We start from the raw sequence: 17400 nt of genomic DNA on the forward strand, positions 1-17400 counted from the left end.
TCTGCATAGCTTCATGGCCCTTCAGGCAAGGTGCAAAAAATCACCATCTGGTTGTTTCTCAGTTTTCATTCTCATGTATCCTATTCCAGACCTGTTTCATATATCCTATTCATTCCTCTATGGTCTGAGCCATTAAGGCTTAAAAGTCTCAGGCCGCAATCCTAACCAGTTTTCCAGCACTAACATAAGGGCAATGCACCTCCAAGGTAAGGGAATAAGCACTGCCCTACCTTGAGGTGGCCTCCATGACTGCCCTCCAACTGCAGAATGCAGCACATGCCCCACTGGCACAGCTATGCCCGTGCTGGAAAGTTGGTTAGGATTCTGCCCTCATATATATTAAGCGACCCCTGGGGGCTGGGGATAAGAATAGGCCCTCAGTTTGGCTGTACTTGTCGTAAGAGGCGACTAAACAGCCACCGGGTAGATGGGACTCGTCAGCCTGGGAAGGCAGCTCATCTGAGAGAAGGAAAACTCTGATCCCAAACCTCCACTGCCTTGTGGCTACATCCAGTTATGGAAGAGGCTTCAGGAGTCAACCTCGAGGCAAAGTCAGGAGCCGGAGTCCCTGAGGCAGTTCATGGCTGAGCACAGTCACGTTCTGGCAACTCCTGCGACGCCACTGGAACCAACCGTATTGGCCTCTGCCTTTCCATTGGACCATTTCAGCGATGTGGAGAGGGGGGATTTGCTGCATGGGTAACAGCCTATTCTCCATACCTACTTTACCCAGGCTTCGCGCACTGGAGAGGATACTCTGTTCCAGAACCACCATTCAGAGCATGACACCATAGTCTTCCAAGACTGAAGGATGCCAACATATATATTAAGCATGGTGTCCTCTTTTTTGAATCAATACAAGGGAGTCTGCATAGTCTGTTTATTACTGTATGTGTATTTATTACATTTGTATCCTGTGTTTTCTTCTGCCAGATTGCTCAGGACCCCATCCATGGAGTTTTTGCATTTTAACTCCACACAGGGCGTGCAAAGTAGACTAGGGTGAAAAACTGTGACAAACCCAAGATCATTCTGGAAGTGTCATGTTATGGGTTGTCGGGGGTGGAAACAGCCCCCTTTTAATTGTCATTGCATTGCTTTATGTCCACTGCTTTAGAGATCTGTCTCAATTAGAAAATGGGGCAGAAGTCAGAAAAAAATACCTTCCAGAGAAACTCTGAATCTTCTTTGGAAGCCATTTACAAATACTTATCTATGTATACATTTTTGTCTTCTCTAAGACATTATTACTAAGTAAAAGATGTGTGTTTGTCTTTGTTTGTTGGATGCGGTACTCAGCGTTGTTGATCCTTTTCACAGGGCTAGTGACCAGTTTACAAAAGGATGTAACAGCAAAGGAGCAAAGGGTTCAGGAGCTGAAAATGGATGCTGAGAGGTTAAGGAGAGAAAGCAGAGAGAAGGACAACCAGCTTGCCCATCTCGCTGCGCAGGTTAATGATAATATTTCTGAAGCACTGCTTGCATTCACTGAGGAGGGAAGTGGGGGACTACATACAGGCATGCATGTGCATGCGTGCACACAGAAACTCCTGCTCTCTTAGAATTGTATACCCAGGGGATGTGTGCACGCAGAGTGTGTTATCTTATTTCAGTCTAAAAATTGCTGTGATATAATGATGCTTAAGGGCCTAATCCTACCTAATCTTCCAGTACTGGTGCAGTCGTGCCAGTGGGGCATGCACTGCATCCTGTGGTGGGCAGGCAGTCCAGAGGCCTCCTCGGGCTATGGGAACATTTGTCCCCTTACCTTGGGGCTGCATTGTGGCTGCACCAGTGCTGGAAAATTGGATAGGATTGGGCCCTAAGTCTCTGTCTTTGAGAAGGGGGCAGTAGTAAACGTGTCCGAGGATTAAAATGATCCAGGAACATCCCACTTCTAAGTTTGCTCCCTTAAGTGTTAATGATAGCTTTCCACAACAGTGGAATAATAGAATCATAGAGTTGGAAGGGAACTACAATGTCATCTAGTCAAACTCCCTGCCTGTAGTAGGAAATCTTCCTAGAGCACCTCCAGCAGGTGCTTATCGAGTCTCTGCTTGAAGATCTCTAGTGAGGGTCCACCACCTTCTGTTGATTTTGAATTTTTCTAGTTGTGCACCATGTATCTGATTCCCCCCCCCCTTTCCATCCGAAAAGCAGAAAGAGCAAGAATGTCAGAGGTCATTTCTCTTCAATGTTACCTTCCATTTATTGCCAATGCTAAGATTAAGCAGTTGGCTAGAACCTTGCCAGCATGCTTTTCCTTATATCTCCATAGTTAAAAGGGTGAAAGCGGAACATGCAGGAAAGGAGCCTGGAATATTGCCGCCTCAGCCTATATGGCTTCAGCCCTGCATTTCCTCCCTCTATTTTGCTCTGCTGTTCTGGAGAGGAAAAAAACAAAAAAATCCCTAAGCTGTTATAATATTGGACTCATGTTGCATATTTGTCCATTTTTAGTACAGGTAATCCCAAGTGTTTAGACTCTGTCGCAGCAGGAGTTTTGCATGGCGTTGGTAAGGCTCCCAGTTTGAGCCACACGGTGCCTGTGGGTCAGTTCTGTATTGTCTGGTTGACGGTGCCAGCAGTGAGCTCGAATAGCTTTATTTCCACATGATTTTCTTTAAACCTTACCGCTGCCTTTACAGAACTGTGAAATCAGGTTCCTTGATCGTATCAGTTCTTTTAGAATGGCAACAAGGACATTCCAGTGTTCACCAATGGCAACCATTCCATGTTCACCAAGCACAAATGGCAGCCCGATAGTATCTTCTTTGCATGATCACGTTTTCCTTCGTTGCTGTTTGTTACAGTGTTCTAGAATTAAAGAGGAAATGAAGCGTGACCTCAGAGACAAAGAAATAAGTGCATATCAGAACGTGAGTTAGCTCTCAGTTATCCCATGGGAGGATATTCCATGGCAGGTTTTGGAAACATGCCTCCTTAAGAGGCACAGATGTACTAACAATTTAATCTTTATTATTTATTTTAGTTATGGCCTTCTGGTTAGAAATTGGAACTTGACAGTGACTAACGGCATTGGTGTTTTGAGAAATGTTTGCTCAATAGATTTTTGTGTTTGGAGAAAGCTGGAAGTGTGACTGAAAACCACTAGTCTATTTCTAACTGCTAACTCAGACAAGCTCTGCATGGCTTTCTTACATACTAAACGGATCCCTGGCATAAGGACCGGTGTTATCAGCTGAATCTGTTTTCCTGGGTCTCTTGCAGCAGATCCAAGAGCTGGAGCTGCAGGTAAAGCGATCTGAAGACGAAATCCAGAAGTGCCATGCAGAGCAGGAAACCTTATCCAAGAAGCTTGTCGAAAAAACAAAGGTCAGCGCCCTCTTTCTTGGAGGTTTTGAAGCCCGGGTAGACCCCTCTTGTGCTGTGGGGGCTTACCCCTGGGTAAGGGAATAAAAATTTCTTTACCCAGAGGAGACCTCTGGGACTGCCCACCTCCACCACAGGATGCAGCTCAAGCCGTTTTGGCGTGGCTGCATCAGCAGGGGAACAGAGTTGGTGGCCAAACTCTAATATTATGCCATTTTCACTGGTACCCAGTTTGTTTCCAGGTGCATTTCAAATGTTGGCTTTTACATTTCAAGCCCTGAACAACCTCTGTGCCTAGGTCATCTGAAGGACCTTCTTCTCCAGATGAACCTGCCCAAGGATTAAAGCAAGATGGGCCACTCCGTGAAGCTTATGCGGCAGGTGGTTGAGAGAGTGCTTGCCTCCTTTACTTTTCACTCACCTCCACTGCTTCTCCTCCTCCCGCTTTCTAGACTCAAAAAGCAAGAGGGGAATGGAGCAGTAAAGGAAGTGTGGAGGTGGGCTTTCCTCTCAGCCACATTTCCTCTCCCGCTTGATTCCACCTCTTCCTTTTTGAATCCAGAGAGCAGGAGGAGGAGAAGCAGTGGAGTTGGGTGGAAAGCAGTGGAGGCAAGCGCCCCCTCAACCACCCGCCTCAGTAAGCCTCATGGAGTGACCAGCCGTACTCTGCATCTAAGGCCTGTACATGTTGAACATGCTGGCACACGCATACGCTGTGTATTCCACATGACCTTTCAGCGAAAATGAGACTCGTGTCCTCCGTATTTTTGTACAGTCAGCACAACTTTGCTATTCCTCAGCTTTTGTTATTTCAGGCCGAAGGAGAGTTGAAGCAAGAGTGTGAGAGGAGATCCCAGCAGCTGCAAGAAATGGGGCGCAGAGAACGCCTCCTTAAGTCAGACATGGAGCAGGCAGGAACTCAGGTAGGGGCTGAGAACTTACTCCCTGAAAGGGTGAAACTGTAGCATGGTGGTGGAGCATGTGCATGTTGCACATACAAAATAACAGGTCAAATATAACCTGCAGGAGTGCAGGTGCCTCTTCCCATGAACCTGGAGAGCTCTCACCTGGCAGTATGGGGCAATTGCCTTTCAGTGGGGAATGTAGTGCTTTCAACTATGCAACTCTGGACAGGAACATGGCAGCCCATTTGGCTTGCAGGCTGCACTCACCTCATCCCTGAGTGTTGACTGAGGAGAAGGGAGGGCTTGTGTGCTGTCTGGATGGCCTGATTCTTGATATGCAAACCCTGCAATTAGAGAACTCCTTCACCCAGGAAGAGAAAGTGTGGAGGAGAAGAGAGTGGTGGGCTAGAGCATCTCTTACGTTCTAGTTCAACATTACTCTCTCTTCCACACTTCTTTTGCTACTCCATTCCTCTCCTTGAATCTCAGGAGCATTGGGGTTGGAGGCTTGTGCTCTGTTGGGTTAGTTGGTCAGGATTTCCTCAGGTGTTGGAAGGTATTGGGCTAGCCCTGACTCAAAGAACTCTCAGATTACTGCAGTAATTTCAAATACTTTCACGCCTATTCTGTTCAGCAACCCCTCATGAATGCAGTTCACCTGTGTTATTCCCTGCTTACTGTCATATATTGTTGAGGATGTTTCTTGGCAGCTTGAAGGAACTGGTCATGCTTAACTCTTGGGTGTGGGTTGTGTTTGGGGGCGATGTGGGAGGGAGGTGACTTTCCATTATATTTCTAGAAGCATGGTAGAACCAGTGTTCAGCCATCCTTGCAGAAATGTGATGATTTGTCTATGTGTGTGCTTATTGTCACTTTGATTCAACCCTTCCTGATTTTTTACTCATATTTTCCACCATTAGGCACAGCACTTCAGAAGCCAAATTATTGAAATGCTGTTTTCAACTCTTTCAGAGAAACCTCCAACAAATCAACAGGTATGTTCTTTACAGGACTAGTGTCTTTAACAAAGGATGATGCCACTTTGGGTCCCCTCAGAGGGAGAAAGGCAGTAGATAAAAAGATGTGTCATGGGCTGTGCTCCCTTCCTCCATCGCTCCTTCTAGAATCTGAGTCAGAAGAGAGGAATGAAGAGGAAATGTAGAGGCCAGTGTTAGGCTTGAGTTTCAGAGATTTAACCAATGTCAGAGACATTCTAACCTGCCATTCCTCTCTCCTCCATGGTTCTTGTCTAAGTCCAGGGAGTGGGAAGAGAAGTGACAGCAGTAGGTGTGCCAGTGCATAAGGAGGGGGCAGCATTTGGCATGCTTCTTCAGGTGCCAGAAGATCTTGAGCTGGCCCTGAGCTCACAGCCCCCTGCAAGGGGGCTGGGAGGAGATTGTGGATTGTGTTGAATCAAGAGAGCTGGGAAAGGCAGCTTTGACTTTGGCCAGGAAGAGAAAGAGAAAGCAGTCCTGATGTTGTTTTAGGCTTGACTGTACCTGTGTTTGTGCTGCTGTTTTTCCTGCTGTCTTAACTCTGTATTTGAAAATAACTAGATATTCCAGAAACACTCCCAAGTCTTGACTCTGCTAGCCTATAGTCCATCTCAGTGTGCCTCAGTTTGCTTTGTTCTGGTCACCCTGTTGCAGAGGCATGAACTGGTTAGGGCAGTGGTTCTCAAACCAGCTCATGCCTCCCCTAATCCTTGTAACCATTGGCCATGGTTCCCCATTACAACACCTCACCTCAGTTACCCCCAAAATGGGGATGAAGGTGTTATAATTATACACTAGAAACAAGGCTGCCAGCACTCTGAGGCTGCAATCCTAACCACACTTACCTGAGAGTAAGCCCCACTGAACAAAATAGGACTTACTTCTGAGTAGACCTGGTTAGGATTGTGCCCTGAGTTTGTTAGCAGCACACCTGGAGGGTTTTGGAAAAGGGGGGGGGGTGATGAATTTGCAGGAGGGGAAGGCTTTGTGTTTATCTGCTAATTGCAAACCGATGCAAACTGAGACCCAGAAACTGTTTGGCTGGAATCCTAACCCCACTTTCCTGGGAGTAAGTTCCATTGAACACAATAGGACTTGCTTCTGAGTAGACCTAGCTAGGATGGTGCCTTTTGTCTTACAATAGCAGCCAACAGGGTACCCCCCCGCCCCAAAAGGAGGCAGGAGGAAAAAGGGGAATGGCTAAAAAGGAATGGGGATTTTTATTTTTAATCAATTTTTGGAGACAAAGCTATCAAGAGTGGGTTTTTTTTCTTTTTTGAAGGGGGAGGAAAAAGAGAAAGGTGAGGATCCTTGTTAAGCTGACACAGACCCCAAGCCTGTGTAAGTCTACTTAGAAGTAAACCCCATTTGACTCAATGGGGCTTACTCCCAGGAAAGTGTTGCAGCCACACCCAGCAAGATTACAACTCACCCCAAAGTAGATGGGGGCTACTCACACACATACACCCAACGTGCAGATGCCACCCCTGTTCCCCCCAGGCAAGATGGAGGGATGCAGGCTGGGGCATTTGGACACCCCCCCCCCCCACTAGGAGCAGGCTGGCTCCTTCCTTCCCAAGCAGCCTTGACTAATCTCAGGATGCCCAGGGTGAGGGGTACACTGGGAAATGTAGTCCTTGGGGCGAGGTTGCACATGGAGAGAGCTCCATGATGAGGTTCCTCTCCCTGCCGAGTCAGCCTTCTCTCCCACCTCCCCCCACCATGTTTCACACGCCCTCCCAGCCTCACGCTGCCCCACCCACCTCCTTCACAGCTGCAGAAAAGCAGCAAGTCAGCAGGCTGCATGTGCAGCAGAGCAGCCTCGCCTCTCTCCCAGAGATGCCTGGACGCCCCTGGAGGCTAGCCACGTCTCACTAGGGAGGTGGGACGCACAGATTGAATACCTCAGGGTTAGGGTGTTGCATTAGTACAAGGAAGACATGGATTCAAATCCTAGCTCAACTCTGAAGCTCCTTGGATGCCCTTGGGCCAGCCATTCTCTCAGCCTAGCCCTACCTTATGGAATCATTGTGATGAGAGAATGGGGACAGAGGTTGAGTAAGATCCATATGTACTGCTGCCCTGAGCTGCTTTGAGGAAGGGTATGGGATAGAAATATAACTTAGTAAAAAAAGTTGTTTACTTGAACAAACCTTGTATTTTTGTTTGTAGCATTTACAGCAACACTCTCTCTCTCTCTCTCTCTCTTATTAATGCTGTGCCAAGGTAGGACTATATGATAATTCGCCAGATTGTTGTATTGCTGCAAGAAGGTGAATTTTGAGGGCAAAAACACCATCAGTGTAATTAACCTGTAATTGTCATTTTACTAAGCCACTGTTTAATGGGAAAATGGCTCTGCCACTTGTTTCTGTCAGGAACCCTGACTAAGAAGTGGGGACTAAATCTCCCCTTTCTTAAATCTTGTCTTTCTGTCTGTCAGATTTTTGAGAAGATCAAGCAGATTCAAGATACTAACAGGGAACATTGCCAGAGGGAGAAGTTCCTGAGAGAGGAGATAAGCCTGAAGACTTCTGAAATGAAGGAAGTCTCTGATAATGTTGAGCTGTTGAAGAAATCGCTGGATGGAGTTCAGGTAGCTTAAACACAGTATTTAGAGTGGCCTTTGGAAGGTGATTTCACATGCTGGGCACCACTGACTCGAGCTGCAACTCTGTTAATATTTTCTTAACAACAGGTTCCACTGGATTTGGCAGGTAGTTCTGAGTATGGGCATACTTGCATAATTCTGAACTTTCACTTAAAAAAGATGCGTCTAGCCCTCATGATTGCAGTGATCTGTTTCAAAACATGCATGGACATTCTCATCCAGTGATTTGTTCTGGGTGTTGGCGCTTCGAAGTGCACATGTTACTTTCCCATCTGGAATGACCTCCCTAGTCATGTTAGCTGAGGGATAGAATTACTTTGCCTTTGTGGATTATTTTCCCCCATTGAAAAAACTGGAAAACCAGCCATGCAAAAGATCTGGGTGCGCCTAAATACTGCAATACCATAACACTTTTTTTAGCACTGATTTGTTACAATGCTCTTTGTCTCACCGTGATTGACAGCTATCCTGACCAGTGAGGTTGTCCATTCTTCCCTACTGTCTGATCCCCCTCCCTCGAATAGTTGTGCTGCTCCTCCATTCGTGTGCATACTGCGTGGGTGAGAGTGGTGAGTGAACGAGGAGAGCTTCATTCACTTGCCTGCCTGTCCCTTGCTCACCCCTTTTTTTTTTTTTTTGCAGAGAGGACAAATGAGCAAGTGTGTCCCCATGTAGATAGGGAGGGAGGAGAGCAGTGTCCCCCTTTCCTGAACTTACACGAGTTTGGCGTGCAGCCTCTCTCCTGTATGCCACTTCTGTTTCAATGGACAGAAGCAGTGCATGTTGCAAACCCAGAATGCAGTGCTGCTGTTAATTTGCAACAGAAGGGAGTCTGCATTCAGAGCTCATGGTAAGTTCAGGGAAGGGGTGAGTTCCTCATTGCCTGTTCCCACCCATTTGGTGCTCCACGAGCACCACATGGGCCAGGGGAGGCAATCTAGAGCCGTAGCAGGTTACTTCACTTTCTTCTGCCAGCATCACTGCCATGATCCTCCTCTGATGACCCTAAGCAAGCTGGAAGAGGATTGGAACCCCCTGGAGAGGCAGGGCTGGAGAAAGCAACAGACTGGAGCCCTTCAGTTCACTGCCCTCCAACTTTACACACCGTGTACTTCAAAGGAAGGCTGGAATGGTTGTCTTCTGAGGGGGGCACTGCTTTCAGTCCCCCCACTTACAGAAGTTAGAGGGATAGTGGCAAGAAGTAGGGCCTTCTCTGTGGTGGCACTGCAGTTATGGGACTCCCTTGTGAGTTAAGAATTGCTCCATCTCTATCTAGAGACATTGTGGCAGGGTTTAAAAACTTTTTTTAGTTTGGAAGCCTTTATGTGGTTTGAGGGTGCTGTCTCTTGTACCAGTTAGCCTGAGCATTATCGACTGACCTTGGAGGCCAAAACCATAACCTCTGGCTTGCCTCCTCAGCATAAGCAACCTACCCTCACTACCTAAGCTCCCTTTCCCTACCTTGGATTTGTTCCTGGTCCCATCTGGCTTTGACTGCACACTCACCCTTGGACCACCTATTCATTTTTGCTGCTCTGGAACTTGTTCCTGGCTTATTTTGGACTAAGCATCAGCTTCTGTACCAGCTGGATTGCCATCTAGGTCCCCTCAAGTCTCTGAACTCACCCAGAACCTGTCCCTTGCTGAAGCCCAACAGATCTGACAGTGCACCTTACTGCAACTGGGGCTGAAAACCAGTGCCCGCTCCAAGCCATTTGAGAGGGAAAAGGCTTGGGAAGGTCAGAGCCCCAGTGTGTGTGTGTGTGTGTGTGTGTGTGTGTGTGTGTTTTCTTGATTTGGCCTGAGTAATCTTTCTGTAGTTTGGGGTGAGATGGCGGGGGCAGGGTGCAGCCAAAGTTGCTGCCCTTGCAGAACATTTAATGAGAAGGTTTGGAGGCTGTTGAAAGACGCCCACAGCATGATTCATGACTGGGATGACTGGCTGTCGTAGAAACAACTTGGCATGTTTTGTGGGAAAGGATCCCTTGTCACTTTGTTGTGTGATAAGAATGCATGGTGCCAGTTATATATGCTGAGGGTTTCCCCCCCCCCCCTTGTTTCTCCCCTCTATTTCTTTGTTAGGCCTTTTTGAGAACCTCCTACTGCAGCAGCAGCCTGAGAAAGGAGATCTGTAATCTTCAGAACCTGTGTCTGACCCCACCTGCCTTGCAGGTCTGGACCTCAGCAGCTGAAGTCCTCGGCTGTTTGCTGAGCTGGGTGGAGGCGGTGGAACACCTCCTGCAGGATGTGGGGCTTGACATTTCTGGCTCTGATAAAGGTTCTCTTTTTTTTCTATCCCTTTTCTACCACTGGATTGTTGCATGTTAAGCCCCCAAAGCTGGAGGACAGATTTCATAATTGGACTGTATGGCCCTGGAGGCAAAAGGTGGTCCCTGCTTCCTGTGCCCCTGACAGAAACATCCTGGGGGAAAGGCAAGTGCCTGGAATGTCCTGATGCTTCTGCTGAATTCTACCCCAGGGTCCATTTCAGTCCAGCACTGTCTTTCCTCCTGGGGCATCTGGGAAGCCAAGTAGCACAGCATGAAAGCAACAGCCACTTAATGCTGTTTGTCCCCATCAGAATCAGGCTGTCAGAAATCCACGGCATCTGGCCCTGAAGGTTCCACTGCCTCAGTGTGACTCAGAGCCATTGATTGACCTGCTCTCCATGCATTTGTTCTTTGAATGACATCTTTAAATTCCATCCGTTAAGTACGTGTTGTGTGTACCTCTTGTCTCTCTTGAGCCTACTGCTGTTCAGTTTCATTGGGAGAACCTGAGTCTTATGGCAAAGGAAGAAAAGTATCTCTCTTTCCACATTGCAGAATTTAAAAAACTCTTACTGAGCCCTCCTCTCAATTGCCTTTCTGAATGAACCCCCCCCCCAACCCCTTTAGCCTTTCCTTATAGCTGCGGTTTTCAAACTCTCCTGGAGTTTGAAACCTGCAGTAAGTCTTGGCGGGGGCGGGGGAGGGAGGCAGCAGGGGCAGGGGGAAGGCAGCGATGTGATCCCCAGGATCGTGCCACTCAGGGGGGCTGCAGGGGCTTGGGTGCACTTGCCCAAGCCTCCTGCAGCCTCCGAGGGGTGCGGGGAGCCCTGCGCAACCTTCGGCAGGGCTCCCCAGGTCAGGAAAAGTGAAAGCGGAGCGACTGCACCCCGCTGCGCAAAACTGGAAGCGTAGCACGATCGCTCCGTTTTCCCTTCTGACAGGGCTCCAGGGACTGGGGTTCACCCTCCAGTTCCTGCAGCAGCCGCCCCTGTGTGCGGGGAGCCCTGCGCGAGCGCCTGCAGGGCGCCCCAGGTCAGGGAAAGGGAGAGTGGAGCGATCTGCTCTGTCTCTGCAGAAGCGAAAGCGGAGCGCGATCACCCCACTCTCCCTTTCCCTGACCTGGGGAGCCCTGCCGAAGGTTGCGCAGGGCTCCCCGCACCCCTCGGAGGCTGCAGGAGGCTTGGGCAAGTGCACCCAAGCCCCTGCAGCCCCCCTGAGCGGCACGATCCTGGGGATCGCGCTGCTCCCTTCCCCCGTCTCCTGGCTGCCCCACCCCTTAAGGGGACAGAGGCCAGGACCCACAGGCTGGGGCGTTGCGATGCCCCAGTTTGAATACCACTGCCTTACAGGGAAGATGCTTCATCCCCTCGATCATTTTGCTTGCTGTTTGCTGTGCAGGAGCAGCACACATTACAATGAGTTACTTGTCTGTGAGTGCCGACTTCTGTAGCTTTCAATCAGAAAGCCAACTTAGGAGCCCATACTCACATCTTGGAGAACCTTGGGCTTTTGTAGACATCTCTGTATGTTATCACCTGATCTGCCCTTGCTGTTTTGTCAAATAGGTGGCTTAGTTAAGAGGGCAACATCTTGTGGTCTGAGAGATCAGGGTGATCCCCTTGGTTCTTGACAGATAGTACATTCTGTGTGGGGCTTTGGAAGCATCACAGCAATCCAGCTCCTGACAAAGCAGGCTTGGCCATCCCTGAGGTTGACTGAGATGATCACCCAGTTGGTGGGGCAGGGAGTGTCTATCTTTGTCCTCCCACTCACTAGATTAGAAAAGGTAGAGAGGGATGGAGCAGAAGCATGGAGGAGAGGAAAGCCGTCCTCTCCTTTCATCTGCACTTCCTCTTCTGCTCCTCTCCCTTCCTTTTCCAGTCCAGGGAGTGGGTGGTTAGTTCATCATCAGGAGAAGGGAAGGCAGCATGTGGTGTGCTGCTTCAGTTGCCAGGGGGTTTGGGGCTGACCCTGCTTGGCAGGAGTGGATAGCTGGGAGGATGTAAGCCAGGACTCTAGCAAATTCAGCTCTTTCCTAACTAGATTGGATCTCACCTCCATTCTTACTTTTTAATCAGGAATGATGTCTTACATGAAGAAACTCCGGGACAGTTATTGTAACACCATGAGTCAACTTCAGACATTACAGGTAAAAGATATTCCATTTGAGAAGAGCTCTTGGGTGGGTTAGACCAGTACCTCAGAATGAATCTGCTTGCATGAATCTTTCACTGTAGACCCAAGTAAAAACGACCGAGGAGACACAGCATTTGCTGCTGAAGGAAAAACTGAATGAACAGAAAGAAAAACTGGAGGAGGAGTTTCAGAAGAAAGAGAGAGCACTTCTGGAGGAGGATCAGAAAAAAGAGAGAGCACTTCTGGAGGAAGAGAAGGAGAAAAGAGAGGTACAAGGAAGGAAGTCTTTTTATTGTTTTGTTGATCCTGGTAAATGTTGTCATTTGTTAATAGCAATGGGAATTACATTGCAATGGCTAGAGAAGACTCAGTGCCAACCCAAGACCTCCTTATACCCAAGGCAGTGCTCAAAATGCCATGGCCCCTTTACCCAGCAGCACATCAGCTCCTGCCCCTGCCCCCCCTTTTCTGGATTTTAAAAGGAAGAGGGGTACAGAGTAGAAGAGAACATGTGTCTCCAATCCAATCTGTTGTCTACACTTCTTTAGTTGTGGCTTCTGCCCTGAGCTCAGAGTGACCTTGAGAAGGTCAGAAGAACTACTCCTAGACCTTGTCTCTGGTTCTGGCTGGAAGGTGGGGACTCAGCTACCAGCTAGAAGATCAACCCTGAGTCAGAGACCTAGGAACCCAAGACCCTGGAATGGGAAATCTTGGAACCAGCACTCCTCAACCTCTAGCCTGGCCAACTCCTGGAACTTCACACTCCCCTGAGGAACACAGTGAAGTGGACTAAAAGATTCCTGGTTGGGGGGGATGCCCCTTTAAGAGAGGCAATGAGATGGAGCTTGGAAGGGATAGTCTCTAGACCTGGAAGTATTGTAAACCTTCAGTGACAGCATTTTGTCAGTTCAGGCTGTTCCAGAGAGACTTAGGGCCCAATTATAAGCAGTGTGCCCTGGTGCGCACTGTTGCAAACGTCCTGTGAGGCACATTTGCAGGCCCTAGCGCTTTGCTGGCTGGTGCTGGGCTAGTGCTGGCGGAGCATCAGAGCTCCACTACTCCCCCGGCAGTGGAGAGATGGATGGGGGCATGGGGAGAGGCAGGGAAGTGGAGGGAAGGCTGGGAGAGGGCAGGGAGCGGGGCAGGAGGGAGGCAGGACAGGTGGAGCTTTGCTGCACCAGATCCTGAGCCTCCATGTTGGGCTGTCCGCCTGACACAGAGGCTCTGAATTCTACGCCGACCCTCGGGTCATCATAGAATTGAGTAGCCCCATTTCAGGGCTACTTGCTTTACCTGAGGGAAGGCGACAAAAGTCCCCTTCTGCCGAGGAGGTGGTGGCGGCTGCCTGGGGCTCACTGAATGCAGCAGCAGCCATTTTTGGTACCACTGCAGCCCCGTGCGCTGGGCAGCTCAGGATTGGGCTGCCCAATCACAATCCTAGGCATGTCTACTCAGACATAAGTCCTATTGTGTTCTATGGAACTGACTCCCAGGAAACTGTGTATAGGATTGCAATCACAATGTATTCAGGCCGCCCACTGCACTCTTTCCCCATGGCTTGTGGCACACCCACTGCTTCTCTGCTTCCTTTCATCCTTCCTTCCATTTGAGATGAAAGAAAGAAAAGTACAAAAGGAAGTATGGTGGAGAAGAAAATGTCAAAGGCATGCTAATCCACCACTCTCCTCTCTTCCATATTTCCTCTTCCACTCTGTCCCGCTCTTTTTTTCAAATTCAGGAGTGGAGTGAGGCAGACAGAGGCAGCAAGGCAGGCAGACATGAGTGCCTGCCATCTGAAACAACTGCCGACCTCATAGATAACTCAGCTCATAATCTTTTTTCTAATTACCCTTGTCTATTCCCTTCAGAACTTGTAACTTGATCTTTCTTGTTCTCCTTTAGCTCCTGTGACTGCCCATCCATCCACATCCTCTTCCCTCTTTGTTTCCTCTGCTGTGCTTTCTCCAGGCACCTTGTGATATTTTCTTAACATGCTATTGCTAATTTTTTTTTAATGAGGTCTAGCATTCATTCATTAATCTTCTGTCAGGCTCTTTCTACCCCCATAGATTTGCCTTCATTTGTTTCAAACATGTTCCCAAGCAGATTAATGCTGTTTCCCAGATTCTCGAAAGTATGGCTGCCCTGGAGAAAAAACAGTTGGAGGACACTGTGGAAGAAGAAAAAGAAAAGGTCCAAAATTTGGAAACGCAGATAAAACGACTGACTGAGGTGTGTAGAAATTTGAGAATGCATCTTCCATTGCCATCTCTTAGAACTCTTAATAATAATAATAATAATAATAATAATAATAGTTGTAGTTGTAGTTGTTGTTGTTGTTGTTTGTTTTAAATGTTTCTTTTATTTTATATCAGCAAGTATAAAGCTTACAAATATTGAAATTACAAAGAATAAAGAAGTTGTAACAAAATTGAAACAAGTTATAGACCAGCCATTTTCAACCACCGTGCCATGGCACACTGGTGTGCCGCGAATGGTCCCCAGGTGTGCTGCAGGGGTTTGGTGGAGGGTCATTTATTAATAGGACCATTGGAGGATATGAGCCCCCCACCAACAGCAAGGTGTGCCATGTCAATTGTCCAAAAACTGATGGTGTGCCTTGACAATTTTAGTACCTTGTCAGTGTGCCATGAGATGAAAAAGGTTGAAAATCGCTGTTATAGACACTGCCCTGTGCGTGTGTGTGTGAGTGAGAGAGAGAGAGCAAATGACAAAACAGAGATCACTTTGAAACTTACGAGATTTATTTCATCTCTCCTGTGTTGTTCATCTCTTGTGTTCATCTGCTTATTTATATTACTGTTTCTTGGTGGCCATATTGTTCTGAAATCTAGAGCTAATGTCTGCAGCCCCGGTTTGGTTGCTTTTGTGACTGAATTTCTTCTATAAATTAAAGAGAAGAAAATAGAAGCAGGGTTGAGGCAAACAAAGTTATCGTCAGATCAATATTATGTGTTTGAGCATTCAAAGTAATTCTTGTCTATTGGGTTGGTTGCAAGGTATAAAACTTGCAATCTTTCAAACCAGGGTCTTACCTTCTCCCTCTCTCCACCACACACCCCAGTTCCTGCTTCCTAACTTCAGTCGTTAGGCAAACAATAGTTTTCTGAATATTCAGATTGTCGCATTATGGGCTGTGCTTGCCCTCCAAAGCAGAATTGGAAATCTTGGTTTGAATTGGTTTGTATGACTAGCACAAACCATTGTTTGCCAGGTTGGATGTTGGTTCTGGCAAGCAGGGTGAAGACTTCTTTTCCAGTCAGTATTTTATGTAAAGAAACACGTTGGAGTAGTGTGGGGATAAAAATCCACATTAATGAATGACAACAAGTACCTATCTGATCCTGCTCCTTCCTTGCTCTTTGGAATCTTTCGTCCTGCAAGGTCTTTTGGGACATTGAACTCTTGTCTTTTCCCAAGATGAGTGACAAAGCATGCTTTCATTCTCTGTGTCTTGATTCTTACTTTTTGTTTGTTTGTAGGTTATTGAGGACAAAACAAAATCAGAGGGAGTTTTAAATACCAAGCTGAAAGAGACTCTGGAAAGCCTAGAAGTGGCTGACAAGAGAAAGGTAGCTTCTATCAAATGGTGGAGAGCAGACACTGCTTTGGAGATAGGCTGCTGGAAGCTCCTGGGCCAAGTCTGACCCTTTGAGGCCCTCCCTGGCCCCCCCCTTTTGTACAGTCAGAGTTGAAAGATGAGCACAGAGGGAGGAACAGTTGTTGGAGTGGGATGTGCATATTGCACATTGTGGTCTGGATGGCAGGAACTGACCAGGGTAGAGCTAGCGGATGAATGCTTGGGGCTCTTACAGCCTCAGATTGCTGAATGAAAGGTGCCAGGTATTACACCCACAGCCTCACTTGAGAAAACCATGTGTGCAAAACAGAGCTGCAGCTTTCCAGCTTAGACCTCCTTCCCCAGCTCCCCTTGGCCATGGCTTTCGTAGAGGGAGCTGTTGCCTGTTGAGCAATCAGCCGTTGGTCAATAAGAACATAAGAACAGCCCCACTGGATCAGACCATAGGCCCATCTAGTCCAGCTTCCTGTATCTCACAGCGGCCCACCAAATGCCCCAGGGAGCACACCAGATAACAAGAGACCTCATCCTGGTGCCCTCCCTTGCACCTGGCATTCTGACATAGCCCATTTCTAAAATCAGGAGGTTGCACATACACATCATGGCTTGTACCCCATAATGGATTTTTCCTCCAGAAACTTGTCCAATCCCCTTTTAAAAGCATCTAGGCTAGACGCCAGCACCACATCCTGTGGCAAGGAGTTCCACAGACCGACCACACGCTGAGTAAAGAAATATTTTCTTTTGTCTGTCCTAACCCGCCCAACACTCAATTTTAGTGGATGTCCCCTGGTTCTGGTATTATGTGAGAGTGTAAAGAGCATCTCCCTATCCATTCTGTCCATTCCCTGCATAATTTTGTATGTCTCAATCATGTCCCCCCTCAGGCGTCTCTTTTCTAGGCTGAAGAGGCCCAAACGCTGTAGCCTTTCCTCATAAGGAAGGTGCCCCAGCCCCGTAATCATCTTAGTTGCTCTCTTTTGCACCTTTTCCATTTCCACTATGTCTTTTTTGAGATGCGGCGACCAGAACTGGACACAATACTCCAGGTGTGGCCTTACCATAGATTTGTACAATGGCATTATAATACTAGCCGTTTTGTTCTCAATACCCTTCCTAATGATCCCAAGCATAGAATTGGCCTTCTTCACTGCCGCCGCACATTGGGTCGACACTTTCATCGACCTGTCCACCACCACCCCAAGATCTCTCTCCTGATCTGTCACAGACAGCTCAGAACCCATCAGCCTATATCTAAAGTTTTGATTTTTTGCCCCAATGTGCATGACTTTACACTTACTGACATTGAAGCACATTTGCCATTTTGCTGCCCATTCTGCCAGTCTGGAGAGATCCTTCTGGAGCTCCTCACAATCACTTCTGGTCTTCACCACTCGGAAAAGTTTGGTGTCGTCTGCAAACTTAGCCACTTCACTGCTCACCCGTCTCCAGGTCATTTATGAAGAGGTTGAAAAGCAGCGGTCCCAGGACAGATCCTTGGGGCACACCGCTTTTCACCTCTCTCCATTGTGAAAATTGCCCATTGACA

At 47.9% G+C, this 17400-nt stretch overlaps 1 protein-coding gene across 4 annotated transcripts in view; it reads left to right on the top strand.

The window, feature by feature from the left end:
* Positions 1 to 17400, top strand: part of FHAD1 (forkhead associated phosphopeptide binding domain 1) — a 49448-nt gene that overhangs the window by 13663 nt on the left and 18385 nt on the right. For all 4 annotated transcript variants that reach the window (XM_066637818.1, XM_066637819.1, XM_066637820.1 and 1 more), the window contains 11 exons: positions 1321 to 1451; positions 2814 to 2879; positions 3232 to 3336; positions 4149 to 4256; positions 5159 to 5233; positions 7677 to 7829; positions 9927 to 10122; positions 12193 to 12263; positions 12352 to 12519; positions 14375 to 14482; positions 15754 to 15843. In XM_066637818.1, the coding sequence (XP_066493915.1) occupies positions 1321 to 1451; positions 2814 to 2879; positions 3232 to 3336; positions 4149 to 4256; positions 5159 to 5233; positions 7677 to 7829; positions 9927 to 10122; positions 12193 to 12263; positions 12352 to 12519; positions 14375 to 14482; positions 15754 to 15843 (1271 nt within the window). The remainder of the gene's footprint in view (positions 1 to 1320; positions 1452 to 2813; positions 2880 to 3231; positions 3337 to 4148; positions 4257 to 5158; positions 5234 to 7676; positions 7830 to 9926; positions 10123 to 12192; positions 12264 to 12351; positions 12520 to 14374; positions 14483 to 15753; positions 15844 to 17400) is intronic.

This window comes from Tiliqua scincoides, chromosome 9, assembly GCF_035046505.1.
Source record: "Tiliqua scincoides isolate rTilSci1 chromosome 9, rTilSci1.hap2, whole genome shotgun sequence".
Lineage (NCBI taxonomy): Eukaryota > Metazoa > Chordata > Lepidosauria > Squamata > Scincidae > Tiliqua > Tiliqua scincoides.